The following is a 21,015-nucleotide window of genomic DNA, read 5'->3' on the forward strand; positions in this document are numbered from 1 at the left end:
TTCTCATTTGACTTGTTTTCTTGTTTTGTTTTGTTTTTACAAAAAGAACAAAATCAAGTGTAGTAGTGCAACAGGATTATGTTTGTTTTTTATTGACAATTCTCAATCAGAGAGTTATTACAAGTGAGGGAAAGAAAAACCATAATACATTATTTTCACTATGTTGAGGAAAGAAATACTGGGTGGTAATTAAACACATTCCTTACTCTCTGAAGCATAATCAGATGAAAATAAAGAATGTAAACAACAAAAAAAGGAAACAAACCAAACAATAACAAAAAAAGAACATGCACGTAATAATAATAACAATAAGAATAATAATAATAAATTAACAAATGACACCCAAGTAAGTATCATTAAAAGTAAGATATCAGGCAATTTCTTTTCCTAATACACTCTTGGACGAGTTTGTATCATTCAAAAGCAAATTTTATGTTAAGATTATGTTTGTTTGATTTTTCTTGTAAACCAACAATGCTGTTTGTGTAAACCATTATTTAAAACAGTTAAAATATGGTCAACCATTTAGTAGAGCAAGCAGTTAAATGGTTAAAAAAATAGAGAAAAAGAAATAAGGCTGCACAGTGTATCATTTCAGCGTCAATATTACAATGTGTGAATTTGCAATAGTCACATCACTTGATCTGCAATTTTGAATTAATATTATAATTATCTAGAAACCGCAGTCCAGAACACATGAGATTTGTGGAGTCATTGCAAAGCTGAACTCTTATAGAGTGAAAGATTTTCACCTGGATGTGACTGTGTAACACTTTCAGTGAATTTAAATAACTTGTGTGCAAGAAATTCTAAAGTTTTTAACAAGATAAATTATTTTTAATCATCTGTACATTTAAGAGTATAGGCCATTTTGAGGGATGTAAACAACAACAATGGTCCTTATGTATTTCCTCTTTTACGTTTTTATTTCTATAGCAAAAAGAGCCACATATTGATAAATAATGTTATAATTGCTGTTTTAACAATAAGTTATGATTGAATTGCCTCTTGTTACAGTTTTGAAATAGTTTGAAAACAAGTAGGAAATGGGCCAATGACATGATGAAATAGTCCATAGTGTTATTTTACAATTGATTATTCAATTTTTGTTTCACGATACTGTTAGACTTTACAGAAAAGCATAGTGTGCTTTTTAAAAACTTTACTGATCTACCAAATGATTGATCATATTTTGAGTGTTTTAAATTGTGACTGTTAAAGTCATTAAAAGAATGCACACAGCATTGTTGGTTTACAAGAAAATATAATCCTGTTGCACTATACCCGACTTCATTTTGGTTTTATTGTAAAAAAAGAAAAAAAAGAAGAAAACATGTTAAATGAGAATCTAATATATTTTATGGCATACTTCAAAAAATAAAGATGATTTAGTATTAAAAATGTTTTCTTTTGATTATTTTTTAAAATAAATTGGTCTTACACTTCATATTTTTAGATTTTTCATAGTCAATGTATTAATTCCGGTACTTTTACCAGAAACCAACATATCTACTATTTTAAAAAGGCTGATATTTTAGAAATTAGGGGAGGTGTTGAAAAAATGCATTGAGTGTGTTAGCTAGCAACATTAGGAGTTATGAAATACATTCCAAACATTTCTTTCATGGTGAGGCAGTTAAAAGGTTAAAATGTGTATCTTTTGTTGTGTATTTATCTATGTTTGTTATTTATTCATTATATACTTTAAGCAGATTCCCTCCCCAACGAAATCATCCAATCAATATAAAATTCTAAAGTCTTGAAGAGGTATCTTGTGAAATTATATTCATTTCACAATTTATATAGCAGAAAAACAAAATATCGCTGTTTCAATATTATGCAACCTTAAAAGAAACATAGAGAATGGTTGTCTATTCATCTGTTAATAAAGGACATTGCTTCATTGAAGCGTTGTTGAGCTGAGAAGTGATGATAGAGCTTGTAAAGTGAGATCAGACACAATGAAGGGTGATCAAAGCATGCTGATGTCTTGCTTTACTCCACCTAACTGCTGGAATGGGGTTTAAAAATATCAGCAGAACGAGTTGAGAGTCTTGTACGTTTTGGAGGTGGTAGATGTATTTGGCCAGTAAATAGAAGAATGTGTCCTTTCAGGCATTTTATGGCTCCTAGAACTATATTTGAGGTTCTCTCATTGTGCTAAAGTTCACACCTCAGTGGGTCTTTTGTGCTCAGAGGCTGTTTGCTTTATGCTCAAACCTACTTATTCCCATGGGTTATATTTTGTGTTTTTGTGTCCCACCATTATTCTGAATTCCTGAACCCATTCTGTGCCAATTTTGTGTTATTCCATTTCTTATGTGTTGTTGGCACTGCTTTAAACTGCAAAAACATATTTTTGGGCCTAAAAAGTATTAAGTTCATTGAAATATTGTATTATAGGTAGTCATGGGCTAGTATAGGATTCTGACGTTATGAAAATCTTGAATAAAAATATCAAGGTTTCAAGGTATTGTGATTACTGCTCTATAATATGTGCTTTTTAAATGTCTACCTTTTTCCCCTTTGAACAATATATTTTATGGTAAGAAACATTGAAAATATTTTGGAGCTGTAAACATGTCAGGCTAAATAATTCAAATAAATCATTGACTTCTGCTGTCTTCATTAGAGTCAAAAGCACAGATTTCTGTACGATTTAAAATGGCGTCTTTGGATAGTTAATGTTCTTAAAATGTCTTTGATGTGACCCTGTAAAACCTGCAGAAGCCCTATTTCAATTTCTGATTCTAACCTTTTAAATCTGATCTCAACAATTTCAGTCACTGAAACCTGCAAAGTAATTTCTTTTCTCATCTGCGTGTTTAAATTCCAAAGATGTACAAAGCACAACAATAGGCATTTAGTCAGTATAATGGAGGACTGAATTCTTACCTTGGTGACATTGTGCTATTATTATTTCTGCTGTTCTCTCCTATTGTAGCAGATGAGTTTCTTTTATATGCATTGTTCTGATGCTTGTGTAATGAATGACTAAAGTAGAATTAAGGCTACTGATGTTCAGTGCAACTTAAGACCCCTATATATTTCAAACAAAGAAAGAAGATATTTGCTTGGGACTTCAAAACAGCTTGCCAAATTGAACTTTCTGAACTTGTAACAGTGCTTCCCACACATTGGGCCGTCCAGGTATATTAACGACCGCTCAAGTATATTTAATGACACATTGTTGTTCACTATTATTAACATCCTTTTACACTTTTTGTATCAACTCAATATAATCAAACATCCACGATTGATTAAGTAGTGGAAAATCTTCTCTCATTTACCAGTGTCATTCTGTGCTCTCAAGACTAAGAATCATGCCGACAGTTTCACATGCTCTTTAGAGACGTGCATTTTTGGGACTTAAAAAATTTGTCCGGCCTTTCTACATCTCCAGAAATGTCCGGAATTCAACTTTTGCTTTTGCTTTCTAAAGCTTGTATGCATTTTGCATTACTCTTTTATAAAAGACTACTTCTTACCTGGTTTTACAGCTGACAGCGTATGCACATCCGCAATACTGAGAAAAATTAAATAATAGATTCATTAATCCAGATGCCTCAGAAAAACTTAGCTATACTCTGAGAGGATGAAATGACATGTAAACTGGCTGCAAAACATATCTACACAGTAAGAAACGGTTATTTAACAAATTTGTAGTCTTAACAGTTTTCTTTTACTTTAACCCATTGAAAAGAAACAGTCATAATAAATACAATTATTATTAAAATTAAATTATGTTTTGTTTGATAGTTAACTTTTTATGTGATGTGGATAAATGGTGTTTCAATCAGGCTACCACCGCAAGTATATTTCAAACCTATGGGAAGCACTGGGTAAACATCATTTCTCCTTTGCAATTATGCAGTAGTCTGTTATAAATACACAGTAAATTACTAAAGTACAAAGTAATGTAAAGTAAAGGAAAAATTCTAATTAAAGTCTCACCTGAGCTGACATTGGGTAGAGTAACTGGTGCAGACATATCTACATTGCACTTTTTATTTTTTTCTAAATGTTTGTTTACACATTGCTTATTTTTGTTGTGCTTTTTGTGCTTTTTTTTAACAATATAGGACACTTTGTGTGTATTTGACCTCTACATCTAAATGTTGTGTTCATTATGCACAATATTATCACAATATTATTTTACAACATGACATTACTCCTCACATTATTTTAATGAGAACGAGACATTCCCAAAATTAGCATCTTATCTTGCTGCCACCATCTTTGCTTTTTGCTGTCATGCTTATACAAAGGTGTCACAAAACACGACTTTAGAGCCCCTTGTTGTTAAAAAAAATCTTTCTTTTTGAGCATTCTGAATAATCAAATAATTACATCATAATGACACTTGAATAATCAAATGGAAACACCTCTGAGTGTTACATTATATTCCACCATAACAATATAAACCACTGCTCAGGTACTTAAACTTCTTAGGCCCCGTTTACGCTAATACATTTTAGTTTTAAAATGCATACCTTTTGCTATGGTTACGCCTTTCGTCCACACTACCCCTGGGTTTTTGAGCCCTAAAAACAGAGCATTTTTAGAAACGGTTTTAATAGGTTTTGGCATTAAAATGCTGCTGCTCGTGTCAGTGCGGATGGGGGAAAATGGAGACATCTGACAACAGAGACGTGGCTGCAGACATTCAACCAATCTGATTGGGGCTTTTTCTCAATATCAAGTTTTTGCACGTTTAACATGGAAAACAAACTCCAGAAGGCATGTCGAGTAAATCTTTCAAAGGGAGCATTGTACTTTTATAACGTCATTTGCATCACCTTGGTTATGTTGTTGTTCTTAACAACAAAGTGAAAACATGATATGAGGAACTGCCTATTTTCATTTTAATATTAGCAACTTAACAGACACCGAAATTGTTAACACATTGTGTAGCTACATATTTATTTGACCGTCATAACATAACTGCCACCCTTCATTTTCATTTAAAAATATGAAACGTACCCTCTTTTTTGCTGAATTTTAGTTTTAATACTCAATAATGTAAATCAGTAATACAATAAGTTTATACAATATAAGAAATAAAGGCAAGCATACAGTAAAATTTGCAGAATCAGTGTACGTGGTTATATAAAATAATATACTATCTTTGCGATCAGCCAAAACCCATTACCTGAGAACAAGAAATAGATTTAAAAGACCATAGAGCCATAAGATATAGACAATATGAATTAAATGTTACATTTTACAACTATAGTGAGAAGAGATATAGCGGTGTATCCTTGATGAGCTTTCTGATGTGCGCTGCTCTCACCTGGGGAGGTGTGCTAAGCACCTGCTGACTGCCTGGAGCTCAGACATCCGCATACGCTGCAGCGCATGACAGAGTGCATGTGTGGTCACGTGATGTGCGCTTTCAGCTGCGTAGATCTTTTCAGAAACAACTAGATGAATTGCCAGTGTGGATCATTTTTGTTTTAAAATGCCATTTTAATACGAAAGCGTATTAGTGTAAACAGGGCCAACAACAAACTTCATTGTGAATGTATAAAGAATTTTTCATGCATAACATGTTGACTGACCAACTTTCTTGTAAGAAAACATGTTATTTAGTTGATTTATTATATATACTTTGTTGTTATTTTTTATTAATATGCATTTTCTTGACCCCCACAGGTACGTTAAGACCAGTCCGAAGGAGTTTCTATGACCCCACCTCAGCACCAGGCCAAGGCTGGATATGGGAGTGGGAAAATGACACCGGATCCTGGATAACTTATGACATGGAGGTGAGCATTGCATTGCAAGCAGCATGGGACCGACACCAGCCCTGGCTAGACATGACATCGATGGGCTTTTGCTACTTCGTGGACTTCAAAACTATGATCCAGTTTAACAGGCAAACACAGCGGCAGAGGCGCATCCAGAGACGCTCAGACATGGTTTATCCACTAGTCTCTGGGCCTCTGCCAAAAAACTCACAGGCTTGGGGTTCTGCCCTGGGTGCTGGAGGCATTGCTAAAGGGGTTATATCTGGTGCGGGGTCAACAGGGGCTCTTCTTGGAGTAGGCGTTTCTGGTTCTACCCTCAGCCGTAAAGGAAGTGCAGTTTACCCAAGCGGGACACTTTCAGTATCGTCGCTTGCTCCTCTTGGACAGCCATGTGCCTGCCAGCAGTGCATGCTGGTGTTGAGTGTAAAATCCAATGGCACCTCATCACAGACTCTAGGACGTGCAACAAAGCCAAACAGTCCTAAATCCAACTTTGGGACACTTTCATCCTCTTCCGCGTCCATGTCTGTTTTGAACTCTTATTCTCAAACGCTTCCACATGGCACGTCACTAAAGTCTTCACCCTCAGAAGAAGCTAAGAATTTTGATCAGTCGTTGTCCCTTCTAACATCGGGCACTGCCAGTCTCTCAGTTTCGTCTAGCCGGCCAAGGCTTCCATCTTTACCTCCACCTCCAAATCTGCCATCACTGAATCAGCAGCCCCCATCTGCCTCAGGCTCATCGTCCTCAGCTTCATTTGTGCCAACTGCCGTTCTGGTGAACACCTCAACCAACCCCACATCATCCACAGTTTTGACGTCATCCACAACAACCCTGCCCTCTCAACGCTCCACTGCCTGTGCTGCTCCTCTACCACCTCGTGCCAGTCTGGCAGGGCTTAGTCGGCCTGCTTTGCAGAGAATTGCCATGGCACAGTCACGGGCTCTTATTGCTTCTGGGTGAGAAATGCCATTTTATCTTTTTCCTTATTATTGGTTGTAGTTTATGTCAAAATATTAGTGTAAAATACTCTATTTAATAATTATTATTTTAAAGATGGAATGGGCTGATCAAAAAGTGGCAGTTAAAGCACACATAGTCTTTAAAAAGACTCTTATATTTTATTATAAGGCTGGGTGATTTGGCCTAAAATTCAAATCTTGATTCAACAACTTGAACACTTTGACTCGATTACGAATAATGGATGATTATTTTATTTTATTTATAGTTTTTTTTGTCATCGAGATGTGCAGTTACATTTTTTGAGAGGTGCATTCGTATGCGGCGCTTGATTCAGAAGTATAAACCAGACGTAAAACTTTAAAGCTTGACTCCACAAGTAGTAGGGAAAGTAATGTAAAATTGGATTGATCATAGGTTCTGAATGTTGATTTCGATTACTTTTCAATTTATTGCCCAGCCCTATTTTATTATTATGTTTTTTTTATTTTATTTGATAAAAATGTATCATAGTTTCTTTTAAAATTAACATTGATTAAGTTGTGTATCAAATTCTGTCATCATTTACTCGCTTTTTACTTGTTTCAAACCTTTGTGAGATTCTTCTGTTAAACACTAAAGGAGAAGTTTTAAAAAATGCTGAATATCTGTAACCACTGACTTCCATAGTGATGTTTTCAGCTTTCTGTAGTATATCTTCCTTTATGTTGAACAGATGAAAGAACTCTTTAAGGAACTCATAAAGATCTCATGAACCACTTGATGGTTTGTAAATAGTAAATATTTGAGTTTCTTCAGTTACAGTAACAGTTACAGTAACAGTTGAAGAAACAATAACAGTTTCTTCTCCTTAGTTTCAGGGGGCTCTATCATGCACCCTGCACAATATGGCACCAGGCATGGCACAAGTGGTTTTTTGGTATTTTCAGACTGGCACAGTTATCATTTTCATGTTTTGCACAATGATAAAATAGAGCCCAGTATATTGTGCGTCAGAGAAGTGACCAAATATGATATGTGCCCTGTAATGTTGCAGCCTATACTAAATATATTGATATTTTAAATGGTAATTATGTTTATTAATATTTTTGTTCTCGATATTATGGTGTGCTTAAAAAAATAAATTAAACCTCTTATGACCCAAAAAATTTGAATTTTAGTACTGTTTATATTATATTATATTATATTATATTATATTATATTATATTATATTATATTATATTATATTATATTATATTAAGGCTGGGCTATACAGGAAAAAAATATCATGATATAATGTTTAATATAATTTGATATTGATAATTATTGAATATTTTTTTACAATCCATTTAGGGATAATTTTTTTTTATTTAACATTTATTTTTATTTATTATGGTGTGCTTAAAAAAATAAATTAAACCTCTTATGACCCAAAAAATGTGAATTTTAGTACTGTTTATATTATATTATATTATATTATATTATATTATATTATATTATATTATATTATATTATATTATATTATATTATATTATATTATATTATATTATATTAAGGCTGGGCTATACAGGAAAAAAATATCATGATATAATGTTTAATATAATTTGATATTGATAATTATTGAATATTTTTTTACAATCCATTTAGGGATAATTTTTTTTTATTTAACATTTTTATTTTTATTTACCAACATTACTTAGTCAAATATTTTTAATAGTCAAAAACAAAAAAATAAACAAAAATATCTCGTCCCTCTTGTCTTCTAATAAAATAAACATAAGTGTTAAAGAGACTCAAACTTATAAAATGTTACAAAGTGTGTGCAATGGTAAAGTGTAATACTATACAATCAAAGCAAACTTTAGGTTTTAGGCAAAGGTTTATCAACATCTGTAAGGTGTCTATAATAATCACAGGGTAAACCAAAAACTCTATCAACAAAACAAATTATGATAATCAAATCTGAGCTTTCAAGTAAAGGAACCAAGCATCATTATTCAAACACATATTGCAACATTACAAATTGCGAAGTTGGATGACTACATTACCCCCTAAGCTAAACAATCTTTCAGATGATGTGCTAGTGACCGGGATGCACAAAAAAAGAAACCAAAAAGCCACTCTGGTGATATACTTGCATCCTTTTTTATTTACAATCTCTTCGCTGCTGCTAGCCACTGCAATGCGAACTGGTCACCTGCACGCCGCTTGCATCATGCCAAGCCGTGCGCCTCGATTAGAAATAACCCCATAAGCTTATTTGCATTCCCTCAAAAGCGCCTGCTCAGCAGCCACTTTTTTTATTACGCTATAGTGCTTCAAAACGAAACTTCATCGTTATTGACAATGGTGTTCAACCGTTTTATCAGCCAAGCCCTATATTATATTATATTATATTATATTATATTATATTATATTATATTATATTATATTATATTATATTATATTATATTATATTACTATATTTACAATAAATACGATCATTATAATGCTCCTAATTATTAAATACCACAGTATTTCAATGTTAGTGACATATTTCACAAACAACCAGAATGCACACAAAGACTTGTGGTAGGAAACCTTTGCTAACTGAAACAGGAAAAACAGACTTTATCGCTTCTAATCACCAGTATATAAAGTAAAGCCTTCATCTGTGTCAGCTACACTCGTGTATTAGTGTGTTCATGTTTTTTTCCCTCCCCTGTGTGGGAGTGTGTTTCTCACGTTTCTCACACTGCTAAATCAACCATGTCTGCACTGTTTGATGACCATCTGGGGACAGAATGGTCTTATTCGTTCCCTCCCCTCCCTTTTTTTATGCCTATAGCCGTTTCTGTGGCTTTTCCCGCACCTCTCAATGGTGATTTCGTGTTCACGCTGGGTTTCTCCAGCAACCTTTGTTGACACGACATGGGCTGGTCTGCATTAGCAACACAATGCTGTCTCGCTAAAGCATCTGACATGGTGGAGAGTGTGGGCATGTCTATGTTAGGAAGAAGTTGGGGTAACCAGCAAAAGGTTTTGACATGGACTCTTGTAATGATTGGGTCCCAGTGTTTTCTAAAGCATTAAACATGACTTTTGGTCAGGAGTGGGCAGGGTGGTGGTGGTGGTAGCAGCATTTAGCTACAGCTGAGATTAAACTGCATGATCAGAAATGCATATATTCACTCGTATGCAGCTAGTATTAATGATAGCTGTACTATATATATTTATCAATAGTTTTTTACAAGGCTATATTTTGCTAAAGCAAATACAAAATGAAACTATCATCTAACACAGGAGCTACTCTTCAAATGCAGGAGAACTTTGCAAGTGTGTTGCACTTTCAAATGGTATGATCTGTTTTAGACTTCGAGCCATCTGGAGACATGGAGCAACAGTTGTTGAGCATGTGTTGAGAGAAAACAAAGAGACAAGTCTGTGTTAGAGGCAAGATCAATGGTCACTGGAGGTCAAAAGCTTCCCCATTGGCCTTGCTCAAACACCCATCTACTCTCCCATGTCAGACACTCCTGTTTTTTTCAATGGGAAACAAAGCAGGCATATAAATAACAGCTACTGCAGCAGCGTTGATCATTTGATGAGATGCATTAGCAATTTGTCATGTCATCATTTTAAGTAAGCGCTCAACAAGTCCTCCTTTTACCACATAACCACTTCAGCTTATTTGGTTCAGTTTTTGCTTTCGTGAGAAAATGTTGCATGTAGGCGTGCCTTAAACGGAACTTCCATTCAGTGTGGAGGTATACATGAGTTTGTCAGCCTTGTTCACCTGTTTATTTGCTCCATTTACATTAGAAACTGAGATTAATGAGGGATTAAATTGGTTTATCTATCCAGTTAAGCAAGGGGATGTTACTAAATCCAGGTTTTGATCTGAAATTTTTTGAGCTTGTCCACTTTTGACAACATCTATTGGTAGTCATATACACATTCCATCAGATCGCTTTCATAAAGTAAAACACAAGTGGTCAAATTCGTTCAAACAGCTATTTTCTGTCTATTGTGGCACATGAGCATAAGAGAAAGTGAGTATGTTTACATGAACACCAGTAATCCGGTTTTAATACAATTAAGACAATACTCTGGTTAATTGATTGATTTTATTGGACAATTTGAACAAAAATATACAAACAAGTCCAGTTAGACTTATTCATGCATCTTTTAAAAAGTGTCGGGGATAAAATACACAAAAAAAGCCACAGGCTTATTTCCATTGTGGTTCTCGAAATTCGTAAAAAATGAATGAGCAAATCATACATGGAGTGCAAGCATCAGCAGCTCAGCAACTAGGCATAACAAAATCCTCAACTTCAACTGTAAAACAACGACTTGTAAGAGTCTACTATGTAAACAGCGATTTTTGATTCATTTAATACGATTAAGGTCACAATCGAACTAAACAGAAATCGAATTTAGACATGTGGAGTAGGGCTGTGCAATTAGGGTTGTAACGGTATGAATTTTTTACGGTATGATAATCGTCTAAAACAATACCACGGTTTGACGGTTTCGCGGTATACGATATGTTACAAATGTTACAAAATAATAGAACAGTGAAGCAAATTTGACTTTTTCCAAATAATATATTTTCAGTTACTATAAACAACACCACTTACAATGAACAAATAAAAAAATAAGAAAATAATAAATAATGTGTCAAAGTCCAAATAAAGTCCAAATAAACATGGTGCAAATCCTCAGTAAAAAAATAGATATAAATATTTACTATACTATAAATAGTTACATAACGAAACTAGATTCAATATGGAACATCTTTAGGTTTTATGTGCCAGCATGGATATGGTTGTCTGTGGATATGGATTTGGATATGGTTGTCTGCAATGCAGACAAACAGCTGCACCTTCATTTGCGTCTTTTGAAAACAGCAAGAGCAGCAGTTCGTCTTTGCTGTGTCACTGTTTTGTCATGTTTCTGTGCTGCTGTGCATGCAAAAGTACTTAGTATGAGAATTATTTTATGCAAAACTTTTTTTTGCGTTTTATTTAGCCGCGCATAAATGTATGCCTATCTCTCATTCTGTGTTGTTCAAAAAGCTCGTTTTTGGTCCACAAACAAAAGCGAAACCTATGCTTATTGGTTTTGATATAGCGAGTTTGAACCAATCTGGGCATGGAGGAGGGACAATGCATCAATGTATCGTGTCTGGTTTGTCCGGAGACACAGTGACGAGTGTTTCTTTGTCAAATCAGCGTTGTCAAATTTTGATGACGTAACCGCACTGATTCTGGAGCCTCCGGAGCCGCGAATGTTATGTGATACAGCACTGGAAAGCTGAGATTCTCTGCTTTATGCCAATCTTTGAATTGTATGAATCGGATCAGCGGATCAAAAGTTATTAAACATTTAAGAGCAATACTTAATTTTAGCCGCGGGCGGCTGTCTCGGTCTTTAAGGGTTAAAACCGTTGATATGCAATTGTTCATGGTATGATAATCGTGCACGTTCAAATCGTGGTAGACCGTCATACCGGTATATTGTTACAACCCTATGTGCAATTAATCGAAAATCCAGATTCGAATTCGATTTTCGCTTCTAACAATTATGTAAAACCATTAATATGAGATAAACGATTATTGCATTATAAACGGCCCCTTTCCAGTTATACACATTTGTCGCTCTGCAAAGCTCAGTTCCACGTGAAAATGACTAAAGCATGTGCTGTAATGTAACGAAACGTTTGCAGCATAGGTTGCACATCATTCATTGATGTATGTTCGAATCATTCATATTTTTTAAACCGCGAAAGAGCACATGCTATTGTGTGTGTGCGCGCCACGCTTAGCCTCGGGCAGGCTCGGAGACGAGCAAAGCACACACATCTAACGGCATCTTAATGTGAGCACTTTAATGGTCAAATGCATGCAAATTTGTGTCAGAGCGCAGTGCTTAGTGATTATTCATATTAACTCTCGTTTGTGTAATAAACAAACAAGTTGAAAATCAAAAGACATGTGAGAGAAAAAGAGAAACCATATCAGAGCCGCCCTATTCTTAAAGTGACAGCCTGCAATATTCCTGCTGCCCACTACTTTTATTATTAATCAAACAACAAAGGACAAAATTCTCCAAAAACTCACTGCTCTTGACTGAAGGACTTTTGTAGCTAAAGTTTTTTTCTTACAGTGAGGATGCTTAAAGCTTAGTTTAAACATAATAGATTTAATAACTTATTTCTAATAACTGATTTCTTTTATCTTTGCTATGATGACAGCACATAATATTTTACCAGATATTTTTTTTTAAATACAAGCATCCAGATTAAAGTGCGATTTAAAGGCTTAAATAGTGTAATTAGGCAAGTCATTGTATAACAGTAGTTTCCTCTTTAGACAATCAAACATATATATTGCTTAAAGGGACTAATAATATTGAGCTATTAAAATAGGCTTCAAAATATTTAAACCTGCTTTTATTTTAGCTGAAATAAAACAAATAAGACTTTCTCCAGAAGAAAAAATATTATTGGTAATGCTGTGAAAGATTCCTCTGTTAAACATAATTTAGGAAATATTTATATATATATATAAAAATCATAGAAGGGCGAATAATTTTGACTTCAACTGATAATCGTTTTGAACAATCATGATTACAATTATGACCAAAATAATCTTGATTATGTGGAGAATGGAGAATTTTAGTCACATTATTGACATGCAGTACAGACATGTAAACGCCAAATCAAACTATTACTGTCATAATACATTATATTCTAAACACACATGGCTGTTTGACACTATTCTCTGCACCTACCGAGTCAGAGAAGTGCCACAGACACCTGCATCATGAAATGCGGAGGGATTTTTTTTCGGCATGGGCTATTAAATTCCATTAAAACAGGGGTCTCAAACTCAAATTGGCGGGGGGCCATTTCAGTGGCTGACAGATCATAGAAGGGCCGTTTTAACATTCAAACACAAGAAAAAAACGGAAACCAGACATAATTGATGCGTCTTAGGACAACAGACTCAACATTTATATTTCAAGCATTACCTGTCACCAGTGCTAATGCAAATCAGCACGTTTATGGTGTCACACAGCTGCTGAAATATATCTGTGGTTGTTATGTGGTGCTTATGGCCCAGTGTTACACACACACTCAGTCATTCTTCCACAGAGTATAACAGTCAAAACTAGCTTTTTGTTTCCTGTTGTACATATTGAGGGGTAGTTTAAATTGCTATGAATACTACAAATAATAGGCATAATAATAATAATGATTATTCTGTTCCAACCAATTGTATTGTCCCCATAGCGTAAGAACAGCAGAAAGCAGTTTGGTTAACTTAAGTGACTTTACAGGCAATTGTTCTTCTCAATATCTTTCTTTCTTTTTAAAATTACAACAAAGAGGTGAAAAGTATGTACATATTCACATTTACTTTAACAAGTTCAATCCAATTAGCAGTGCATTTTTACTAATGTACATAGTTTTTATGCAAATTTTAATAAGCATATGAGGAAAATCCATTAAATGAGACCATTATCGAATTTTAGCAAAATTATCATATTTGTGTGTAAGCCATGTGTGGTTAACACTTTAACACTATACTTTTCAAAATAAAAAGGCCTTAAATGTAAAAAATAAAAATCCTTAAATGTACTTGAAAATTAAAGTAGTGCGAGCAAATACCACATACGAGACCACTGCGGTTTTAAACAGAGAGGTAAAATTAGCGGTTGTATTCTTTGTTTTCATAAATAAATCTTGCTGTGATATGCCTTTTCTCTTTTGTACCTTATTTTTCATACTAATTTAGCCAGGAGTTTGATTATATAAAGCAAAGTAGACATTTGATACTTGGCCGAAGATGTCACAATGCTCTTTTGCTTAATTATCATATGACAGTTGATGTTGGAAGCCGAACAATGGTTTGTGCATGTAAGTCCTTAAACAAGAACTTCAAGTTGAACTCTTGAAATTCAATATCATTTCATTATCAGAAGAAGGTTCAGAGGAAGTAAACAGAGTATTATTAAGGCTATTATTATGTCAGGTTGTCATTACAAAGCTGTGATAAAAAAGCAGTATAATTATTGTAATATCTATTTGAATGATTATTGAAAAGTAATAATAATAATAATCAGTATTAGTTGAAGATTATCTTTACCTTTATTTATTTGTTTGTCTTCTCCAGAAACTAAATGAAATATTTTAGCCTCTAAAGTTTCAGAAATTTGATAGATTTTTCCTGTTCATATCATGACTGTTATAAAACAAGCTGTTGTCTATGAAGCATATGCAACTTGTAAAAATAGCCTAGAACTTGAAAAGATCTCTATCAGGTAGGTACTATGCTTATTTCCTTTGGTTATCACTTTGTAATTGGGCCAAAGCTGCAATGGCGTAACAAAACCAGACTGACACTGTGTGGAAATATACACTTATCAGCCAGGTTGGATCCTCTTTTGCCTTCAGAACCGCCTTAATCCTTCGTGGCATAGATTGAACAAGATACTAAAAATATTCCTCAGAGATTTTGGTCACTCAGTTGCAGCAGATTTGCCGGCTGCACATCCATGAATATTCCAGTAGATCAGTAGTTTGTGAAATACTCAGACCAGCCCATCTGGCACAGACATCCATGCCACGTCCAAATTCACTTCCATCACCTTTCCTCCCCATTCTGATGCTCAGCTACAGCAGATCGTCTTGACCATGTCTACATGACGAAATGTATCTAGTTGCTGCCATGTGATTAGAAATTTGTGTTAACAAGCAGTTGGACTGGTGTACCTAATAAAGTGTATTGTACCTGATGAAATCACTGTGCAGATGTACTTAGACCTCTATTGGGCAGGATTAAATTATTTGTGAAAATTCCACTTAAGAAGCACATCTGTGCCACTTTTAAAGAATAAATCTGGCATTAGTAATGTTGACAGAGTAATTGGTCTGTTGAATTGCTATTTGATAGTGCTTGTTTGAGTTTTTGAGGATATTGGAGAACATACTGACAGACAGTAGTTAGTTTGTTCTTTAACCTTTAAAGAACTTTTATTTTTTTTCTCCTATTTTCTCTTAGTGTGCCAACGGTACCAGTGAAGAATCTTAATGGCTCCAGCCCTGTCCAACCGGCTTTAGCTGGTAAGAAAAGACCCGATAAATGCACTATTAGCAATGGTTTCAAAAATGCCAACAGTGCATCACAAATTTTAATTTTAAAACACATAAATTATGATGCTTTACAGGTATTACTGGTATTCTGATGAGTGCAGCGGGACTACCTGTATGTTTGACTCGTCCTCCAAAACTAGTTCTACATCCCCCACCTGTCAGCAAGAGTGACATAAGACCCATTCCTGGCATTGGGCACTGTTGCCGCAAGACCACCAAAAAACAAGCCCGAAAAGGTAAGAGTCCGTGGGTATACACTAGGGGGTGTTCACACTTGATGTTTGGTTACATGTACTTTCACACTGTCATTTTTAGAACCAAAAAAAAATCATGGCATGTGTTTGTGAAAGAACTAAAGACATTTGAAAACAATGCTGTGCTGGGCGAAATGTACTCCTTGTACCTGCGTTTATATTTATTTATTTATTTATTTTATTTCAAGATTTTTTTAAAGCACAACAGAATGAACAACATTTTCTCAGAATGTGCACACTGCAAGTAAATAAAATATGAATTCCATACAAGTGGGTTCAGCTGTTGGAGATACAAAATGTAGTGTTACATATTACACGTTTCAGGTCTAAGTATCCGAGAAAGGGTTCTCAGGTAGCAAAGAATTTTCCATTAGAGTTGGACCTCATAAATCGGAGCCTTTCCAAGTGGATAACAGAGGATATATCCATTAAACAGATTTAAAAAGAAGGAGGTAAAAGAGATTTCCAGTTTTTTAGTATTAGCCGCTTGGCCACAGTCATGCCTAGAGTGAGGGCTTTTTGGAAATGTTTTGGAAGGGTGAGAGAGTGTTTTGAAACACCAAAAACAGCACGAATGTTATAGGCAAAACCAAAATGCATGTAAGCACCTTAATCATATTGTTGTCTTATTGTCAGATTAAGGCCAATCATTCGATTACCGATGCCCATGTAAACGTAGTCACAGTTGTACCAAAACAAAGATTATTAACAAAATTGCTGTTGCTATCTTTTTCATTTGCTATCTTTTTCGTTTGCCATGTAACCTCAGTTCATTCACGCAGTAGTACTTGGTATTTGAACATGACCAAATAATTGGGAAAAGTCTCAAACACAAGTTTTCACAGGAGATTCATTTGAATGTATTTTAATACTAGGTGGAAATGGTAACGTGTCTTATCTAATCAGCGATTTGATCACTGAAAGCGTATTAATACCAGATACAAATATAGCCTGTGTTTACTTGTCAATGTCAGATGCACCTGTCTCTAAAAGTTACACCACAACTCCTATTTTCTGTGTCAGCTGACATGTTTTCTTTTTATTTGGCATCAGAGCAATTTTGTTATTTGAGTTTTGGAAGGAAGGGAACATGACAATGAGGAAATGTAACTAATGATATTTAGGTCAGCTTATGTAGCTGACAAATAAACCACCGGTATTGCATTTTGCATTTGTGGAAAAACACTTATTCTGCTAAAATAAAATAAGGTATTAGATGTATGAGATGGGAAGATTGATTTACACACACAAAGAGGAAATGTTATTGGCAAAACCAAAATGCATGAGCTTTGGTGTGCTCTGTAATTTTACACTTGTCACACTTAGGTGAAATAGAGGAAAACATTTTGTGTAATTTGGTTTTGGTACAGGGCAGGCGGTGCATAACTGTGAACTGTTTTAACTGGTGCCTACTGTTTAACGTACAGGAACATAGTGCAGTCAGGCACTTATCCCATAGTTCCTCTGATATCTCAGTTCCAAGTTCACCCACCCAAACCAGTTTAAATTTCTCATTAGAAGTTGAGACAAATGTTTCAAACAGCCCAACACAGTTTGAAATTTAACTGAGGAAGGTTCAGGAAGACATAAAAAAATACATGTTATCAGGGATAAATTCAAAATTACAAATTTTAAATTTCACACAATGCCTTACTTGTAAGAAATGTGAATGGGGTAGAGTAAATTTTTCTCTCAACTGACTGAATGATTCAAATCCGTTATGAAATATAAACCCTTCTCCTTGCAAACAAAGAATATTCTATCTGTTGTAAAAAATCGCATATTGGTGGGTATACAGAGGTCTCTGGTAAGGACAAGACTTTCCTCACTATGTGCGTTTATATTTATGAAATGAAATCCATTGAGTTCTTTTAAAATATGTGAAAGAATCAAAGCAGCACCAGGAAGTTTATTGTCAGTCTCCTACCGTTATATGGTCTCATCTTGATTTTTATTATTTTTTTTGGTTGGTTGTTTTGAGATCCTTAGATGTGTTGCATAATGCATTTATATTTCAGTTGACGGAGCAATCACATTAGATAAACATTGTACAGCCATTTTTTTATTACTGTTGACTCTACTCACATTCTCACCATAAGAGATTTGTTTTCCAGGTAAAACCCCAGAGGAAGTGGTAAAAAGGTACTTGCAGAAGGTCAGGAGTCCACCAGAAGAAGTAAGGCATCCTTATTTTATTATTTCCCCAATCTGTTTGTGATTTAAACTACTTATTAAATTGTTTTTGAGTTCAATATCTGCTAAATAAAGTCAATATCTTTGACTTTTATATATGCTAAATGAACTACATGTCAACTATAGAGCTTTTGTAATAAATATATTTTGTATTATATATAGAAATCAAACACTCTAAAATGATAACACACTCTGGACATAATATCTTGCAAAATTTAAAATGTTGCTTCCTATTGGCTTGAAGCGACAGTTCATTCAAAAATGAAAATCCTGTCATCATTTACTTACTTGTTCCAAACCGGAGCTTCTATATTCTGTTGAACTGATGATATTCTGAAGAAGGCTGGAAACCTGTAACCATCAGCTTCCATAGTAGTAAAAACAAATACTATGGAAGTCAGTGGTTACAGGTTTCTAGCTTTTTTAGAATTATCTTCTTTTGTGTTCAACAGAAAAAAGAAACCTAGACAGGTTTGGGTTAAGGGAAGGGTGAGTAAATGACAGAATTTTCATTTTAAGGTGAACTATCCCTTTAATGATGTAAAAAAATGATCTACAGTAACATCTATTGCTTAGGCTTTTATATCTACACGCTGAAAAAAATGGTTGTGTTGTATACAAGCTTTCTGTATTTTCTCCCAGGACTGTACTATCTGTATGGAGGCTCTAGGGGGCCCATCGGGCTATAAGGGTCCGGGTGTAGCAAGTGTTTCACGTGCAGAGTCAGTCGGACGACTGGCACAATGTGGGCATCTGTATCACCTGCAGTGTTTAGTGGCCATGTACAACAATGGCAACAAAGATGGCAGCCTGCAGTGTCCCACATGCAAAACTATATATGGAGTAAAGACAGGCAACCAGCCAGCCGGTAAAATGGAGTACCATGTCATCCCGCACTCGCTTCCGGGACACCCAGACTGCAAAACCATTCGCATCATCTACAACATACCGCCCGGGATACAGGTACAACAAAATGATGTCAAGTTTTTAATATATTTACAACAGTCTGCTATCATTGCATCCTGGTTGCATTTATATTTAGCCTTCACACCACCAATATTGTTTTTAATCGATTATCTTCTCTCCTGTCTCTCTCAAGGGTCCTGAGCATCCAAACCCAGCGAAACCTTTCACTGCAAGAGGATTTCCCAGACATTGTTATCTTCCAGATAATGAAAAAGGACGCAAGGTAAGTCCTATTATCACTTACATCTGTGCTGCCAATCAAAAGCGTTTTTCTTTTATATTTTTTAAAATGTATTTTTTATTAGCAATCTTGCATTTATTTAAACAGAAAAAAGATCGGTTTTTGAGTTTCTATGTTTTCACATTCTCTTTTTTATGTGATCCTTCGAGTCATTCGAATGAGTCATTTGGAGGATTCTTGTAACAAGAAACAGTGGTCCTTTGTTAATTGTGGGGGTTACGTTCTAAAAATAGCTTGCAATAGGTGAAATCCGTAAAGTAGTCCGCTTAATTAGATGTTTGAATATGATAAAAATCATCTTTTGTTAGCTGTTTGGACAGAACTGTAAGTATAGTATGTCCACACAGTCATACTGGGGGGCTATAAAGATAGTAAGTGTGTTTTTAAAAAACGTTTTTCCTGACGTTAAAATAGGATCCAAAATTCTCCAATTTTGAGGCCCACCGCAATATGATGTAGAAGTACAGTTTTCCCCACCTACCGAATTGATTGACAGCTGCATATTAACATGTCTTTGTAGTAACACGTATAATCATATCAACAAGACAGGACGTGCGCAAAGCAACTGGGATTAAAAGATCTGTTCTGCGCTCTGTGATCATCAGTCATCATGAAATGCGATCAAGAATGAGTTTTACAAGTTTAAAGCGTTTTTAAAACAGTGCAGGTTTGTTATGAATTACAGCGATTTTACCGTCTTATTCACCACAGCCGCATGTCAGGACAATTATAAAAAAAGATGCTTCAACCCCGTTTTGTGGATGTTAAATCAGGTTTATTTTGTACATTAGCATAACAGATATCCATACAGTAGTGGATATTAACGTGTATCGCGTCTCATTTGCCATGCAAAAACAGTGCAAAGCTTAATGCACGCACTGTGTTTGTGTGTGTGTCCACTGTGTGTACACGTGAACTTTCTAACGGCATTGTGTGTGACTTATCGTTGCAGAAAGGCAATTAACTCCACAACAAATACATCAAATAATCATTGGGAAAGGTCTTGCTGTAGAATTTCTCACAAACGTTACATGAGATCAGCTTACTTCATGTCTGTCACTGTGCTGTTTATCTGAGGGCGTACTCACACTATTTACAGTTTCCCTGAACTAGGCCAAAGCACGCTTGTCCCCTCTCCCGTCTCCCCCGACGGCCAGCACTCACATTACATTCAGGCCTGGGTGCGCTTACATCATCGATGATGCGCCTTTGCTCAGCACAGTGAAGATTTCTTTAGTTTTATCGGTTTAGACGTTTGGGATGCGGTGACACACAGTCTAATATTTCACCGAACAGATCAGCCACTTTTGACGCTCATAAACAATCATAAAGTCCTCGTGCCGCAAGAATTAGGAGGTTTGCTGAAGGTGCAGCTGTCGTGCAGTGTCAGCAAAGAGCTTTGCGTCTACGACAGTTTGTGTTCATTGAACAGTAGGAATGATTAATAAATCCATATGAAACAGTCCCGTAAAAGTCACGTCTCATCTTCAGTTTTGGCCTCAGGTGCATTTTGCACTCACACACAAGCGT

The 21,015-nt window shown here is 35.2% G+C and overlaps 1 protein-coding gene and 1 long non-coding RNA gene across 2 annotated transcripts in view; one reads left to right on the forward strand and one right to left on the reverse strand.

Annotated features, from left to right (window-relative positions):
- dtx4b (deltex 4, E3 ubiquitin ligase b) overlaps window positions 1-21,015 on the forward strand; it is a 32,672-nt gene that overhangs the window by 8,905 nt on the left and 2,752 nt on the right. The window contains exons 3-8 of the mRNA XM_002660524.7: window positions 5,656-6,709; window positions 15,740-15,801; window positions 15,906-16,067; window positions 18,200-18,261; window positions 18,921-19,241; window positions 19,378-19,467. Coding sequence (XP_002660570.1) covers window positions 5,656-6,709; window positions 15,740-15,801; window positions 15,906-16,067; window positions 18,200-18,261; window positions 18,921-19,241; window positions 19,378-19,467 — 1,751 coding nt within the window. The remainder of the gene's footprint in view (window positions 1-5,655; window positions 6,710-15,739; window positions 15,802-15,905; window positions 16,068-18,199; window positions 18,262-18,920; window positions 19,242-19,377; window positions 19,468-21,015) is intronic.
- On the reverse strand, window positions 9,168-14,284 carry LOC141386137 (uncharacterized). The gene is made up of 3 exons (XR_012407399.1): window positions 12,201-14,284; window positions 10,993-11,126; window positions 9,168-10,916 (listed from the first exon to the last, which is right to left on the reverse strand). It is a non-coding gene; the product is annotated as an uncharacterized lncRNA (long non-coding RNA).

The sequence above is a fragment of the Danio rerio genome, chromosome 1, assembly GCF_049306965.1.
Source record: "Danio rerio strain Tuebingen ecotype United States chromosome 1, GRCz12tu, whole genome shotgun sequence".
NCBI classification, from domain to species: domain Eukaryota; kingdom Metazoa; phylum Chordata; class Actinopteri; order Cypriniformes; family Danionidae; genus Danio; species Danio rerio.